The 18260-nt window shown below is 44.2% G+C and overlaps 1 protein-coding gene across 2 annotated transcripts in view; it reads right to left on the reverse strand.

Annotated features, from left to right (window-relative positions):
• The window catches only part of LOC126284636 (serine protease filzig-like), a 290556-nt gene that overhangs the window by 17105 nt on the left and 255191 nt on the right, over positions 1-18260 (reverse strand). For both annotated transcript variants that reach the window (XM_049983711.1, XM_049983712.1), the window contains exon 9: positions 12704-12822. In XM_049983711.1, the coding sequence (XP_049839668.1) occupies positions 12704-12822 (119 nt within the window). The remainder of the gene's footprint in view (positions 1-12703; positions 12823-18260) is intronic.

The following is an 18260-nucleotide window of genomic DNA, read 5'->3' on the forward strand; positions in this document are numbered from 1 at the left end:
ATTTTCACAGTCATCGATCATAGGTATTACTTCAAGGGGACATGCTCATGAAAATGACCACAAATTCGAAAAAAATATTTCTTGGTCTATAGAAAAGAGTATTTCATGCTGATTTCAAAAATGTATAATTTATGTACTGGGAGATGAAGAAGCTTGCACAGGATAGAGTAGCATGGAGAGCTGCATCAAACCAGTCTCAGGGCTGAAGACAACAACAACAACAACAACAACAATGGGCAATATCATTTTACGTTCGTCCTAAAATTGAGGTTGAACGTAATGTTGCACAGGAGCCACATCCACCGGTCTCTAGACATAAACTTTCGCTTTCTGAATGTGATAAAAACAAGCCTAGTAGTATTGTGACTAGTAATAACCACGGAAATGTTATTGTAGACCTAAATATGCTGTCAAGACTTTTGAAGAGTGCTGTGAAATGTAAGTACTGCAATTGTGAAGATAGTATTGACGTTTCTGAGGACATTTCAGCAAGGAAGGGTCTTTCAAGTCGGTTAGTGATTGCCTGTAACTCATGTAAGATGTACAGTGATACTATGACATCGCCAATAACTGAAAGTCGACATTACAGTGTAAATATTCAGCTTGCTTATGCAATGCGATGTATTGGAAGGGGAAGGAAAGCTGCCCAGACTTTTTGCGCAGTGATGGATTTGCCTCCACTTTCACTGAGGTTTGACAGGTATAATGAATTAATACATAATGCTTTATGTGGTGTAAGTGAACATTCAATGAAAAGAGCAGCAGAAGAAGCAGTAGCCTTGTCTGAGAATACAGACATTGTAGCAACATTTGATGGATCTTGTCAGAAAAGAGGTCATCCTTCTCTGAATGGGGCTGCAACTGCCACATTTATTGAAACGTAAGATACTAGATTATGAATGTCTAACAAAGCACTGATAGGGTTGTTCAAGTAAATTTATTGGCATCCATGTTTGTGCAAAAAACTTTGATGGCCGAAGTGGACATATGGAAACGAAAGGAGCTCTAAACATTTTTATAAGATCAGAGGTCAGTCGTGGTGTGAGGTATGTAGGCTACTTTGGGGATGGAGACTGTAAAGGACACACTACTTTTTACTGTTGTTAATGACAGACCATATGGGGACACTTTGACAGAAAAGCTTGAATGCGTTGGGCATGTACAAAAAAGAGTGGGAGCTCAGCTGAGAAAATTATGTAGAGACTTCAGTAGGAAAAAACTGTCAGATGGAAAACACATTGGTGGTCCAGGTTGTCTTACAAAAAGTGAAATTGATTCTTTGACTCAATATTATGGACTAGCAATAAGGAGAAATGTCGGAGATTTGGTGAACATGAGATGAGCTTTTTGGGCAACATTGTTTCACCGAGTGTCAACGAAATGCGACTAACTTCTCAGGTCATCAGTCGCCTAGAACTTAGAACTAATTAAACCTAACTAACCTAAGGACATCACACACATCCATGCTCGAGGCAGGATTCGAACCTGCGACCGTAGCGGTCGCTCGGTTCCAGACTGTAGCGCCTAGAACCGCACGGCCATTCCGGCCGGCTAGAGTGTCAACAGATGAAACCCCACAGCATGGTTTGTGTCCAAAAGGGGAAGAATCGTGGTGCAAGTACTGGTTAAGCATTGCTACAGGCATAGAATATACCCACAAGCATTCCTTACCACTTGCTGTAATGGAGGCAATTAGGCCTATATATAGGGAACTGGCAAATAAACATCTGCTTAGGAAATGAATGATTGATCTCTCTCAGAATGCAAATGAAAGCTTCAGCTGCTGTATATGGTAGAGAATACCCAACTGTATTTGTTGGGATGACAGTGCTGAAGATTGGTGTAATGGATGCAACAATAATATTCAATGATGGTGCAATTTCAAGGATCAATGTTATGAAGAAATTGAACATCCAGCTGGGAAGGAATGTGGCTTCAGCTCTAACTGCTATTGATAAGCGGTAGGTAACCGAAGAAGAGACAGCTGAAGAAGCTGCTACCAAGGAGTCAAGGACAAAGAAAAGAATGAAGAGAAAGAGTATGGAGGATAAGGAAACAGGAGGACAACTGGCGTATGTAGCTGGAATGTTCTAAATGAGCATAGTGGTCAGTTAATAAATCTGTAAATCTTCTTTTACGATTTACCGAAAACTTGAATTTTCATTATACAGGTACACTTTTCTCCTAAATGACTGATGTTATTAGCCGGTGGCTGTGGCCGAGCGGTTCTAGGTGCTTCAGTCTGGAACCGCGCGACCGCTACGGTCGCAGGTTCGAATCCTGCCTCGGGCATGGATGTGTGTGATGTCCTTATATTAGTTAGATTTAAGTATTTCTAAGTTCTAGGGGACTGATGACCTCAGATGTTAAGTCCCATAGTGCTCAGAGCCATTAGAACCATTTGACTGAAGTTAAACTCACAAAAATTGTTGCAGATGTTTAGAATGACTTCCTCTTCCTGCCTTGCCTACTATTTCCTAAAAATTTATAACATGATGATGATGTCAGTGATATTTCAGCTACATTTATAAATATTTTTATTGTAGTAAAATAAATTACTTGTATTTTACACAGATCAGCATAGGGGAAGGAAATAGGAGACATAAAACACTAATGTGATTGTTGTCTGTACTTGACTCTTTTTCCAAGCTGTGCAGTCAGTGGTTCCAAAGAAAATGGCACCGCGGTGAAATAGTGTTCCGTTTTTTATAAGATAAATACTGTTGTCAGTATCAAAATATAATAATTATCTGAATGATTTTTTGGGAAATGCTTTGACTAATGACCCTAATTGTGTGTAAGAATTTTGAGCGATCTCTCATTTTTTAATCAGTTGCACTATGACGTTGAAGATAACGCTAAAAATGCAGCTCTTTCAGGGTTGTGTCCCCTTAAATGAGGACAATAAGTTACATTAAAAATCTATGTAGACGTTCTGAGTAGGTTCAGACCTATAAGTTCACTCTAACTCATTACGTAACATGAATCATTATCGTTTAATAAGTGAAGACTGACAAGTGTAGCAAAGAAACTTCTGTCAAGCTTTGTCCCAAGTATGAGGTGTGCCTTAGTTTTTCCAGTATTTAATTTTTCGTGTGGAATAACTTCTTCTTCATCATATTCTTCCAGCAGCAAATCGCGATCACTAATTTGAGAACTGTACGTTTACTTGCACGAACTGTTCACGACTGATCTCATGGCTACTTGCACGTATCGCCGTCAGGCAGTTCACTCAAATAGTATACTTTAACTTCCGTTTTCTTTATACTTTAGCGGAATGTGGCTTTCCTTCCCACTTTAAAAACAATTTCGATATGTTAACTACATTCAGTACACAGCAACGTATCATCTAAAATGAACCAAACGTAAAGTATCCCGTGACCACATTTTTCACTGCAAACGCTTAAAATTTTATGCTGCAGAGTACTAGGAAATTAAGTATTACAGTAACTATGACCAATATAGAGAAACCAGACATTTAATCATCGAGCTGTGATATAAAAATATAAACTACGAAAAACATCCGTTCTGTGCGCCAATTGGTTTCCTCATAATTGAATATGAGGTATTATATACGAGGGTAATCCTAAAAGTAAGGTCTTCTATTTTTTATAAGTACATAGAGCTGTTTATTTCTACAATGGTTTACATCAGTTTACAGCTTGAAAAATTAGCTATTTTTCGACATAACCATCATTTCTGTCGATGCATTTTTGTAGACGCTGTGGCAGTTTTTTTATGCCCATGCCATACCAGCTCGCCGCCATGCTGTTCAGAAATTTATGAACCTCTTCTTTCACCTCGTCGTCGGAGCTGAATCTCTGGGAGCACAATTAACGCTGACAGGTGCTGTGAGACTCTGAAAAAACTTAAACGGGCAATTCAGAACCGGAGAAGAGGAATGTTGAGCAAGGGCGTATACATTCTCCATGACAACGCTCGCCCATACATCGCTCGGCAAACCGCTGCTGTCCTGCAACAGTTTCAGTGGAACATAATCACCCACCCACCCTATAGTCCTGACTTGGCGCCCAGTGACTATCACCTGTTCCCTAGGTTAAAAGAACATTTGGTCAGAAAGCGATTCAGCTCCGACGACTAGGTGAAAGAAGAGGTTCATAACTTTCTGAACAGCATGGCAGCTTGCTGGTATGACATGGGCATACAAAAACTGCCATAGCGTCTACAAAAATGCATCGACAGAAATGGTGATTATGTCGAAAAATAGCTAAATGTTCAAGCTGTAAACCATTGTAGAAATGAAGAGGTCTATGTACTTATAAAAAATTGGAGACCTTACTTTTGGGATTACCCTTGTACATTAGTGAAGAAAAAGCCAAACTAGTTGTTTTTAATTTTGTAAAGGAAAAGGAGAACCTCCACTGGAAACCTCCGGATGTTGATGTAGCTTTGCTTCATTTGCATGCAGAATATTTTTACTGTTTAATGAGCTTTTACTGTTTACACGAAGAACTTTTTTTCTCGTACTGCTATCAGCTGGTTTGTAGGAAATGTTCGTTACTTTCTCGTGTGGTCGTTTTTCATACTACTACCGTTTATATGTATATTTCTAACTTTACAACACAGAAAGGAAGTGTTTACTTGTAACTGAAACCGGCAGCTAAAATGCACAGCCAAGAAAGTAAACAAAACATATCCGTTGCTATTTGCGTTCATTCACAGCTGTTTACTTGATTTCAATATGGTGCACTAAATTTTGGTGCATGGAATGCAATCGTGTATCCATTCTGCATATTCTCTGTTTCGTGTATAGTTCAATTTCGTTTGAGTTTACGTTCCTCGAATTCTACGCGAAAATGTTATTTAAATTCACCTACTCCATTACGAAAGTCGCTTTCCATTGAATTGCACCTAAATCCGACTACTCTATTATGAAGTCACTTTAATCTCCATTGAAGTGACATTCTTCGGATTCCATGTGAATACGTACTTTAAGGTCGATTACTCCATTTTATAATAACTCCTAAAATTCTTTATAAACGTCTCATTTAAGCTCGATTACTCCTTCAATCAAATTCGAATTCCACGTGAATACTTAATTTGACACTATTTTACAATCACTACCCGGATTCTACGAGAACGTGTTATTTAGCTCAAATACTCAATTACTCCTTAAATCAAATTCGAATTCCACGTGAATACGTAATTTGACACTATTTTACAATCACTACCCGGATTCTACGAGAACGTGTTATTTAGCTCAGATACTCCATATACTGCATGCCAAAGGCACAGATGCGCCTGCGAGAGAAATTGACACTGGTGCATCATAACGCAATGTGGACACACAGCGCCATAGTGGTGAAAGGTGCTAGAAGTGATGAGCCGTCACGGGAGTATGTGCCTCTGATGGTGAGTCAAATACCAGGTTTTAGCATCAGGTGAAAGATGGTTCCCAGTTTCTTCCATAATAACACCCACCAGTGCACTTTCAACCCTAATAGTGATACGCAAACCTGTGTCTCTTCTTGCACACGGGTGAGGACAGAAAGATAACCGGTAAGCTGCATGCTGACTCCCCTCACTACACACCGAGAACGCTGGCGAGTCTGCTAGTCAAGGTACAGTAATGAAAGTACGAGTAGAACGTTACGCGGACTCCGTTAGTTCTGTAGTCTTTGTCACACGATTGTGCAGAAAAAAATCGGTAAAAAATTGATTTTCAAATTACTTATAGCTTTATATGTTACCTTCATTGTGAAGTGCCCAAAATTTCCATAATGGTAATACTTAACGTGATATTCCCATTTAAGTACGATGCTGCGCGGAATTCGAAAAAGTTTGCAGTGAAAGGCATGGGTAGCTATGAGTTTGCGTCTGGTGCACGTTACACTATATATTGGTGGAAATGAAATTTAGCTAAGATATTGAATTTTCCTTTACACTTGGGAGGAGGTCTTTATCTGTCTTCAGTCTCGAGAAAATGGAGTTTATGTAGCGCGTTGGCTTCCGACCGCACACGCATGGGAATGAAACATTTGTAACGTGCCTCGTGTTCCTTAGACCCTTAGAGATATCGATACGAGATTTTGGCAAGCTATAGCATGCAAAGAGGGCAGTATTTTCCTATATGGTTAACATGAGGAGCTTTCTTACCTACGGCCATACAGCGGAAGCTATGGTTTTTACTTTTTCAATTCAATGCTGTAATTTTTTAAAGAGTCTTAGACAACTATTGAAAAGGGAATTTGCTAGTAGGAAACCAAACGTGAAATTTCTTACCTTGTTTTACGTGTAATCGACACAATGATTCTTTCCAAAAGCTACTGGCTACCGTAGTCACCTACTGCATTTTAATAAGACACTCTGTTTCATCATTCTGTTGCAATACGGATAGCAAGTTAAGTGTGCGCAATTTATACTGTATTTTAACAAGAATAAACTACTGTTTCTAGAGATTTATGATGCAGGAGGAGTCATTTATTACATTTCAGTACCTTACTTTCGTTACTGAAAACACACTGGTTTACAATGTTACTCTGAAATTGCAACAAAAGGAATGATTTTGGCCTGACTTGTTAACCTTCTCCCTTTCCGAAATGCGTCATCAGTGGCAATGTTTTGCTAAAAAGTTTAACAACTCAGTCGCTAATTCTGTTACAATTTCATGGGAGTCCTGTAACGTAGTATCTTTTTAATAATGAACAGCTGGGACTGAAACTTATCGAAGGACTTTTTTCTTTCTACACCCCATTTAGATTTGACATATGGAAATGTACAGTCAGTAGAGTACCATATTTCCGTTCCTGTTCTCGCACGGAGTGTGATACATTACCCGTGTTAAATTGAACCGTTTATCAATTGCGGAAAAGGTCGATATCGTGTTGATGTAAGGCTATTGTGATCAAAATGGCCAACGGGCGTGTGCTATGTATGCTGCTCGGTATCCTGGACGACATCATCCAAGTGTACGGACCGTTCGCAGGGTAGAGGGTTATGTTATTTAAGGAAACAGGAAGTGCTCAGCCACATGTGAAACGTCAACCACCATCTGCAACAACTGATGCCCAAGCAGGTTTTTAGCTGCCGTAGCGGCTAATCTTCACATCAGCAGCAGACAAATTGCGCGAGAAACGGGAATCTCAAAAACGTGGGTGTTGAGAATGTTACATCAACATCGATTGCACCCGTACCATATTTCTATGCACCAGGAATTGCATGGCGACGACTTTGAACGTCGTGTACAGTTCTGCCACTAGGCACAAGAGAAATTACGGGACGATGACAGATTTTTTGCACGCATTCTATTTAGCGACGAAACGTCATTCACCAACAGAGGTAGCGTAAACCGGCATAATATGCACTATTGGGCAAAGAAAAATCCACGATGGCTGCGACAAGTGGAACATCAGCGACCTTGGCGGGTTAATGTATGGTGCGGCATTATGGAAGGAAGGATAATTGGCCCCCATTTTATCGATGGCAATCTAAATGGTGCAATGTATGCTGAGTTCCTACATAATTTTATACCGATGTTACTACAAGATGTTTCAGTGCATGACAGAATGGCGATCTACTTCCAACATGATGGATGTCCGGCACATAGCTCGCGTGCGGTTGAAGCGGTATTGAATAGCATATTTAATGACAGGTGGATTGCTCGTCGAAGCACTATACCATGGCCCGCGCGTTCACCGGATCTGACATCCCCGGATTTCTTTCTGTGGGGAAAGTTGAAAGATATTTGCTATCGTGATCCACCGACGACGCCCGACAACATGCGTCAGCGAATTGTCAATGTATATGCGAACATTACGGAAGGCGGACTATTCGCTGTTGAGAGGAATGTCGTTACACGTATTGCCAAATGCATTGAGGTTGACGGACATCTTTTTGAGCATTTATTGCAATGATGTGGGATTTACAGGTAATCACGCTGTAACAGCATGTGTTCTAAGAAATGATAAGTTCACAAAGGTACTTGTATCACATTGGAACAACCGAAATAAAATGTTCAAACGTACCTACGTTCTGTATTTTAATTAAAAAAAACCTACCTGTTAACAACTGTTCGTCTAAAATTGTGAGCCATATGTTTGTGACTATTACAGCGCCATCTATCACAAAGCGAAAAAAGTGGTTCAATTAAATCATTCATATTTCTTTACGTACTACATGAATATGTAATTAAAATGGGGGTTCCTATTTAAAAAAAAAAAACGCTGTTGATATCCGTTTGACCTATGGCAGCGAGCCACGCGGGATTAGCCGAGAGGTCTTAGGCGCTGCAGTCATGGGCTGTGCGGCTGGTCCCGGCGGAGGTTCGAGTCCTCTCTCGGGCATGGGTGTGTGTGTTTCTCATTAGGATAATTTAGGTTAAGTAGTATGTAAGATTAGGGACTGATGACCGTAGCAGTTAAGTTCTATACGATTTCACACACAGTTGAACATTTTTTTTTTATGGCATCGCTATTTAGCGGGTCAGCCATAGCGCCATCTGGTTTCCACCTTCAAGCTAGACAAGTTTTGTTGTTAGTAATTTTTTCGTTTGACGCTTATTTCTTGAGATATTTGGCCCAGTCACGATCAATGGACCACCCTATGTTTAAATTTATGTAATCTATCTTGAACACATTAAAATATAATTATGAGAGCGAAGTTTACCACTTCACTCTGAATAGAGAGAGGAACAGAAATATTGTACACTATTTGCTGCGAATTATTTTCACATGTCTCAGATGAAAAATTGGAAGAAAATTCTTTTGTTAACTTCCATTCCAGTAGTTCCCTATTAAAAATACGATGGGTTACAGGATTCTGCCAAAATTGCAACAGAATTGGCGATTTATTTTTTTATATAACTTGTTAACTATTTCTCATTTGAAGAAACATCATGAGTTATGATGAATGGCTACATTTCTTTTGTTGACAGGTTGAATTTTGCTTTGGGGTAAAATGCAGTATAAACTGCACAAACGTACCTTGCAATACGTATTGTGGCAGAATCGTGAAACAGAGTTTCTTATTAAAATGCAATAGGTGGCTAGGGTAGATAATAGCTTACGGAACATCTCATTGTGTCAGTTTGCTATAAGAAATGGTAGAAAGCGTATCTTCTGCTATTTCGCCATAGATAAGAAAGGTACCTATGTTAACTATGTAGCAAAACACTGTCCTCTTATCAAGCTATCGCTTGCCAAAATCTCGTATCGATACCTCCGACGGCTTAGGAGATATCATGTACTGTATGTTATGAATATTTCATTCCCGTGCGTGTGCGGTCCGAAGTGAATGCGTCACATAAATTCAGTTTTATCGAAACTGGAGACAGATAGAAACCTCCTCACAAGTCCAAAGAAAATTTCAATATATTAGCTAAATTTCATTGGCAGTGACATGTGGTGTAATATGCACCAAACGCAAAATCATAGCGAGCCATATTTTTCATTGCAAACTTTTTCGAATTCCGCGCAGCATCGTACTTAGATGCGAATATCACGTCAAGTATTGCCATTATCGAAATTTTGGGCACTTCACCATGAAGCCGACATTTACAACAATAAGTAATGTGATCATACAATGTAAGTAATGTGATAATCAATTTTTTCAACCTATTAGTTTCTGTAAAATCGTTCGACAAATATTGCAGGGCGTGCGCCTCGATTCTGTCAGAGCAGCGAGCCAGCAGTCGGAGCGCAGAAAGCGGGCATCGAATGTCTCGTTCATTCCGGCTCGCCAGCAGGCGCCACCCGAGTGCGATTGTATGCTGCCTCACTGGACAGGAAGGGGATATTTCCCCGTATTGAGTGGAGCCTCCTCGCCTGGGCTCCCCTGCACAGGTAGCTCGCCTTCTTTCTATGCGCATCCTAACTCCGTCTCTCGGCTAGACAGTGCTCCCGCGACTATGGATTTCTCTGGTTGTAGTAACTGCGACTGGCAACTACGTCTCAGCACATCTTTTGTCAACAGTACAAATCATCTGAACAATATAGGTTTTCCAACAATGGCAAGAGATTCTGTAAACGCAGAACTTTCTTAGTCCTGTATAATCTTTAACAGAGGCAAAGGGAGTTATAATCTCGGCTGGCGATTGAAACATCGTTCTAACATTATGTTGTCGTGATCTTCGGTCCTGAGACTGGTTTGATGCAGGTCTCCATGCTACTCTATCCTGTGCAAGCCTCTTCATCTCCCAGTACCTACTGCAACCTACTTCCTTCTGAATCTGCTTAGTGTATTCATCTCTTGGTCCCCCTCTACGATTTTTACCCTCCACGCTGCCCTCCAATACTAAATTGGTGATCCCTTGATGCCTCAGAACATGTCCTACCAACTGATCCCACCTTCTAGTCAAGTTGTGCCACAAACTTCTCTTCTCCCCAATCCTACCCAATCCTACCCAATACCCCTACCCAATACGCTCTTCAGCATTCTTCTGTAGAACCACATTTCGAAAGCTTCTATTCCCCTCTTGTCCAAACTAGTTATCGTCAGTGCTTCACTTCCATGGCTACGTTCCTTACAAATACTTTCAGAAACGACTTCCTGACACTTAAATCTATACTCGATGTTAACAGATTTCTCTTCTTTAGAAACGCTTTCCTTGCCATTGCCAGTCTACATTTGATATCCTCTCTACATCGACCATCATCAGTTATTTTGCTCCCCAAACGGCAAAACTCCTTTACTACTTTAAAAAAAGTGTCTCATTTCCCAAGCTAATTTCCTCAGCATCACCCGACTTAATTCGACTACATTCCATTATCCTCGTTTTGCTTTTGTTGATGTTCATCTTATATCCTCCTTTCAACACACTGTCCATTCCGTTCAACTGCTCTTCCAGGCCCTTTGCTGTTTCTGACAGAATTACAATGTCATCGGCGAATCCCAAAGTTTTTATTTCTTCTCCATGGATTTTAATACCTACTCCGAATTTTTCTTTTGTGTCCTTTACTGCTTGCTCAATATACAGATTGAATAACATCAGGGATGGGCTACAACCCTGTCTCACTCCCTTCCCAACCACTGCTTTCCTTTCATGCCCCTCGACTCTTATAACTGCCATATGGTTTCTGTAAAAACTGTAAATAGCCTTTCGCTCCCTGTATTTTACCCCTGCCACCTTCAGAATTTGAAAGAGAGTATTTCAGTCAACATTGTCAAAACATTATACACTCCTGGAAATGGAAAAAAGAACACATAGACACCGGTGTGTCAGACCCACCATACTTGCTCCGGACACTGCGAGAGGGCTTTACAAGCAATGATCACACGCACGGCACAGCGGACACACCAGGAACCGCGATGTTGGCCGTCGAATGGCGCTAGCTGCGCAGCATTTGTGCACCGCCGCCGTCAGTGTCAGCCAGTTTGCCGTGGCATACGGAGCTCCATCGCAGTCTTTAACACTGGTAGCATGCCGCGACAGCGTGGACGTGAACCGTATGTGCAGTTGACGGACTTTGAGCGAGGGCGTATAGTGGGCATGCGGGAGGCCGGGTGGACGTACCGCCGAATTGCTCAACACGTGGGGCGTGAGGTCTCCACAGTACATCGATGTTGTCGCCAGTGGTCGGCGGAAGGTGCACGTGCCCGTCGACCTGGGACGGGACCGCAACGACGCACGGATGCACGCCAAGACCGTAGGATCCTACGCAGTTCCGTAGGGGACCGCACCGCCACTTCCCAGCAAATTAGGGACACTGTTGCTCCTGGGGTATCGGCGAGGACCATTCGCAACCGTCTCCATGAAGCTGGGCTACGGTCCCGCACACCGTTAGGCCGTCTTCCGCTGACGCCCCAACATCGTGCAGCCCGCCTCCAGTGGTGTCGCGACAGGCGTGAATGGAGGGACGAATGGAGACGTGTCGTCTTCAGCGATGAGAGTCGCTTCTGCCTTGGTGCCAATGATGGTCGTATGCGTGTTTGGCGCCGTGCAGGTGAGCGCCACAATCAGGACTGCATACGACCGAGGCACATAGGGCCAACACCCGGCATCATGGTGTGGGGAGCGATCTCCTACACTGGCCGTACACCTCTGGTGATCGTCGAGGGGACACTGAATAGTGCACGGTACATCCAAACCGTCATCGAACCCATCGTTCTACCATTCCTAGACTGGCAAGGGAACTTGCTGTTCCAACAGGACAATGCACGTCCGCATGTATCCCGTGCCACCCAACGTGCTCTAGAAGGTGTAAGTCAACTACCCTGGCCAGCAAGATCTCCGGATCTGTCTCCCATTGAGCATGTTTGGGACTGGATGAAGCGTCGTCTCAGGCGGTCTGCACGTCCAGCACGAACGCTGGTCCAACTGAGGCGCCTGGTGGAAATGGCATGGCAAGCCGTTCCACAGGACTGCATCCAGCATCTCTACGATCGTCTCCATGGGAGAATAGCAGCCTGCATTGCTGTGAAAGGTGGATATACACTGTACTAGTGCCGACATTGTGCATGCTCTGTTGCCTGTGTCTATGTGCCTGTGGTTCTGTCAGTGTGATCATGTGATGTATCTGACCCCAGGAATGTGTCAATAAAGTTTCCCCTTCCTGGGACAATGAATTCATGGTGTTCTTATTTCAATTTCCAGGAGTGTATATTATAAAATCCTTCTTACTGTCGAAAATACAACAGCATATACTAGGAAAGCAACCGTCTGTCTATGTCTGCAAATGGTTCAAGTGAAAAAGTAAATAAATACATAAGTAAAAGAAATAAAAGTTTTCCTGGAGAGGGAGCTCACCTGTTTGTCCTGCACGCCTCCCTCGCTCCACAGCTTGAGATGGTACTTGCCCACGAAGATTAGCAGGCTGTCAGCCTCCACAGGACGGTCTGTGGGACGCGTAGTGACGCAGTGCGCCGCTGTGGACGAGACAGATACACACAGATCGTCACAACGAGGTCACGAGGTTTCTCTTATTGTCATAGTACAATTAAAATAATTCGTGAATTTTGACAGTTCTGCGAAGAGTTTGTGCAGGGTTATGTTGTCGCCAACAGGCGCCCAGCACACCACACCTACTTTGGGCGCCCGTTGGGTTGCTAGGTGCAAAAATTCCAGGATTGGAACTTAAATAGTGGCTACTACACTACTGGCAATTAAAATTGCTACACCAAGAAGAAATACAGATGATCAACGGATATTCATTGCACAAATATATTATACTACAACTGACATGATTACATTTTCAAGCAATTTGGGTGCATAGATCCTGAGAAATCAGTACCCAGAATAACCACCTCTGGCCGTAATAACGGCCTTGATACGCCTGGGCATTGAGTCAAACAGAGCTTGGATGGCGTGTACAGGAACAGCTGCCCATGCAGCTTCAACACGATACCACAGGTAATCAAGAGTAGTGACTGGCGTATTGTTCGAGCCAGTTGCTCGGCCACCATTGACCAGACGTTTTCAGTTGGTGAGAGATCTGGAGAATGTGCTGGTCAGGGCTGCAGTGGAACATTTTCTGTATCCAGAAAGGCCCGTACAGGACCTGCAACATGCGGTCGTGCATTATCCTGCTGAAATGTAGGGTTCCGCAGGGATCGAATGAAGGGTAGAGCCACTGGTCGTACACATCTGAAATGTAACGGCCATTGTTCAAAGTGCCGTCAATGCGAACAAAAGGTGACCGAGACGGCTAACCAATGTCACGCCATACCATTACGCCGGGTGATACGCCAGTATGCCGATGACGAATACACACTTCCAACGTGCGTTCACCGCGATGTCGCCAAACACGGATGCGACCGTCATGATGCTGTAAACAGAACCTGGATTCATCCGAAAAAATTACGTTTTGCCATTCGTGCACCCAGGTACGTCGTTGAGTAAACCATCGCAGGCGCTGCCTGTCTGTGATGCAGCGTCAAGGGTAACAGCAGCCATGGTCTCCGAGCTGATAGTCCATACTGTCGCAAACGTTGTCGAACTGTTCGTGCAGATGGTTGTTGTCTTGCAAACGCCCCCATCTGTTGACTCAGGGATCGAGACGTGGCTGCACGATCCGTTACAGCCATGGAGATAAATGCCTGTCATCTCGACTGCTAATGATACGAGGCCGTTGGGATCTAGCGCGGCGTTCCGTGTTACCCTCCTGAACCCACCGATTCTGGTAACAGTCACTGGATCTCGACCAACGCGAGCAGCAATATCGCGACACGATAAACCGCAATAGCGATAGGCTACAATCCGACCTTTATCAAAGTCGGAAACTTGATGATACTCATTTCTCCTCCTTACACGAGACATCACAGCAACATTTCACCAGGCAACGCCAGCCATCTGCTGCTTGTGTATGAGAAATCGGTTGGAAACTTTCCTCATGTCAGCACGTCGTAGGTGTCGCCACCGGCGCCAACCTTGTGTGAATGCTCTGAAAAGCTAATCATTTGCATATCACAGCATCTTCTTCCTATCGGTTAAATTTCGCGTCTGTAGCACATCATCTTCGTGGTGTAGCAATTTTAATATTCAGTAGCCTAGTTTTCAACTGACATTTAAAAGTAATAAAACAAACTAAAATTAATTACAGGTTCCTTGACATTTTAGAAGAAACCGAAGTGTAGACCAGAAAGTGATGTTCGTCATTTGATCGTACGTGTTTTTCAAAGCTCAGATCCTCTCTCGTTTCTCCATGTTCTGAATCGCATAATCGAAAATTGGAGTTCACCTGACGGTTCTTCTGAGAAAGTTGCGTATATATCATAGTAATAGTTGATGCGTAGTAGCTTGTGACAGTTGTCGGAGAGGTACGTCCGAAACACTCTTTCGCTCCTTTCTTTGCTGGACAGTAGGTAAAACACCACGTGTCCCTCCAACCAGTGAGCTACCCAAGCACGATTCACGACTCGCCCTCGCAGCTTTACTTCCGTCAGTACCTCGTCGCCTACCTTCCAAACTTCACAGTAGCTTTTCTACGAAATCTGTAAAACTAGCACTCCTGGAAGAAAGGATATTGCGGAGACATAGCTTTGCCTCTGCCTGGAGGTTGTTTCCAGAATGAAATTTTCATTCTGCAGTGGAGTGTGCGCAGTATTAATCTGCTTGACAGATCCAGGAAGCAACCTCGCTGCCGTCCTGCCGTGCAGCATGAAATAACAACAAAGTCAAAGTGGGGCACCTCTGGCACCCTTTAAAAAAAGTAGACACACTGTCCAGCGAGTGCAGCAAGGTGGAGGTTCCCTGCCGTTTTGGGGTGCATTATTTGGGGCCGACTTACGCCGCTGGTGGTCATGGCAGGCGCCGTAACGGATGATCGAAACTCAATGCCATCCTCTGCTGCCAAGCAGATTAATACTGTGTGCCGGACCGAGTCTCGAACTCGTCACCTTTGCCTTTCGGGGCCAGTGCTCTACCATTTTTTTAAAGGAAGGTAGGAGAAACAGAAAGCTTTATTATTCACAAGACCATAGTACGTTCTGATAATTTATAACTTTCCAGGAAGCAACCTCGCTGCCGTCCTACCGTGCAGCATGAAATAACAACAAAGTCAAAGTGGGGCCACCTCTGGCACCCTTTAAAAATAGTATTTATAGATACTAAAACAAAATTCTAAGAAACATTCCATTGCTAACTGTCCGAGTGTTAGTTCTTCCTGGTTCGCATACTCGTGTAGTTTTCCTTAGTTGATCACTTTACTTGGTCGGTTTCATCTGTGCGCACCCGGCACACCCCAAGTACATGGCGGGTCCGCAAGAACCGTGCCCAGGAAATTGCCATAGCAGTCCTTGTATTTTCGTAGCCGCAACAGTTCTGTGTGTCCATCTTGCAAGTATCGCCATTAATCCAGTACGTTCAATAGGTTCAGACGTAATTTCAGGTAACACGTCCGCTTCCCCGTTCACACGCTTCGCGTCTGGAATCTTTTCCACGACGTTATTCGGCTCCTTTTGTCCCTCCCCATCGCTGTCACAGAATCTGCTCAAATGATGCGTGAACGACTGTGCTATTCCCCTTTGTGTTGAAAAGCGACGGCCATCGCCGGGATCAATCTCATGAATTAACGTCCTTCGTCTCCTTTTTCTTTCCTTTATCACATAATGCGTCGAGGAAACCTCGTTGGGCAGGCAATCTTTCGAACTCGCGGGTATCATGTTACCCGCCATCCTTAGCGTCGCTAGTTGTACCATCTTTGCCTTGACTCGGTGGACGAACGTCTGGCGATCTGGTGTAGGTCGTTGAGCTAACAGTTCCCGGAGAGCCATAAAGTAAAACTCAGTGTGGTCGTACGCTGCCATTGAGAAACCTCCTTCCCATAACCTTTTAACTTCCTCCGTAAAGCTGGCTTCGTGTACTCGATCCCCCACTGTAGTACAAAACCTGTAAGAATTTCGTCGACGGAGGCAGCTATGCGACGCGTCCTCCACAATGCGTCGGCATTCTGCAGCTCGCAGGTGGGAGACGTTCATCTTCCAATTACCCCTTCGTCTCCATACCTGCTGTTCATCAAGGTTAACCGTACAAATATATTCCTCATGGTCTGTAAACGCGGTCAGCCAGATTTCTGCGTCCACCGTCGACGTCGCTAACGCCATTGAAACGTCGATCCGATCGAAACGGCTCGCGGAATGGCTAGTAAAAAAAGGTATATCCTGGTTGGTTGCCATACTTCAGGTCCCATGTACAAACTAATTCCATCCCGTTGACCAGCTCCGGAAGTTCTTGGCTAGGAGTTTGGTTAGGATGTTGGACTTTTCTGTCGAGCACACAATTAAAATCTCCGGCGAGTATGCAAGCATCGTATCGTCCCCGGAACAACGGTGTAATCTCATGGGCGTAACAATCGGCTCTGTCCCTTCTCTTATCCGAGGCTGACGGTGGTATATATTGATCAAACGTATTTCACCTATGGTCACGACCGCACCACGGGCAGAAGGCAAATACTCTACGTCGTCTGCACGTATCCCTTCCTTCAATAGTATATCAGTGGCAACGTCTCTCTTGTCGCACGGGAAACAGTAAATACCGTAACCGTAAAAGTTCGAGGGGGAGAGCACCCTGTAATAGCGCTACGTCTAAATCTGGAGCCTTTATCATGTCACTGAGCATCATGGTTTTGACCGGCGTCCCAATGCTATTGATGTTAACAGACCCTATTCGATAAGCTTGTTCCACGGGTGTCAAGATAGACAGGCACCTTACGGTCGCTAATTCTTCATACACAGGCTGCTTTCTTTCTAAATTCCCCCGCCGTCCTCTATAATGGTCTGCCGTTATTCCGTGCACTCTTCCAGTCTTACATCGGGAGAGTGTATGGGGGCAGTTCCTCCAGCATCATCTGTTCCTCCAGGGGGTGGTCCTCTGACCATCCCATCGTTGTCGTGCGTTGCAGGCGCTGTAGCCTCCTCAGTAACCTGTTGCCGTCGATCGAACTCCTCCGCTGTTTCTGGAGTATCGTCATCGGAGGGTCGTGTCGCCGTCCCGCCACCTACCCTTGCATCGACGCTAGTCAGTTCTTCTGTATCCACAGTCGTCTGCTCTGTACTCAAAAAGACTCAGAATTGCCTGCTAGATCATATTGGTCGTCCTCCACCATGAGGCGGCCTCTGGTTGGTCGGGGGGGACGTGGGAATCGTGCGCCGTCGAATTATCGACGTCTGTAAGTGTCTGAAGTGGCTGCGAGCGTCACCGAAGAGAGGGCGTCCTGTGACTGCTCCAGGCGGTCCAGCGCAACGTCGTCTTTCCGTGGCTCACCACGTTCTGCCTCTGTCTGTACGTTCCGGTACGTTTCTGTCTCGCGGCCTACGTCATCGCCTAATGTTGTGACATAGGTCATGGAGAGAACAGTCAGATGCGGTGTGAGGGGTGAATCACCCCTTGGCAGCTGCAACAACCTTCGTTGAATACACTCAGAACGTACGTGTCCCTACTTCTCACACCCAGAGCACGTCCTTGGTTTTCCGTCGTAGATGACAATCGCCCTACAACCAGCGGTCTAGAAGTATAACGCAATATGTTTTCGTAGTTCGATCCGTACTTTTCTGACGCCATTGAGGACAGGATACGCTTTGAAACTCGCCCATTTTTCAGCCACATGGGATAGGACCGTTCCGTAATGACGCAGGGCGTCCGTCACCAATTCTTCTGGCACTTCGAATGGAAGCTCAAAGACGCGGATCCATCATAGTCCCATGCCGGCGTGTTCAACTGTAACCGTTCCAACATTCCCGTCAGAATGACAGAAACGAAGTCCTTGTCGGTGTCGGAGTAGTATTTCGTCACATGCCGCTTCATTGATGAGCTTGACATAGACCACGCTGCTGACTATAGATAAGTGTATTCCAACTAGAACGTCAGG

The sequence above is a fragment of the Schistocerca gregaria genome, chromosome 8, assembly GCF_023897955.1.
Source record: "Schistocerca gregaria isolate iqSchGreg1 chromosome 8, iqSchGreg1.2, whole genome shotgun sequence".
Taxonomy (NCBI): domain Eukaryota; kingdom Metazoa; phylum Arthropoda; class Insecta; order Orthoptera; family Acrididae; genus Schistocerca; species Schistocerca gregaria.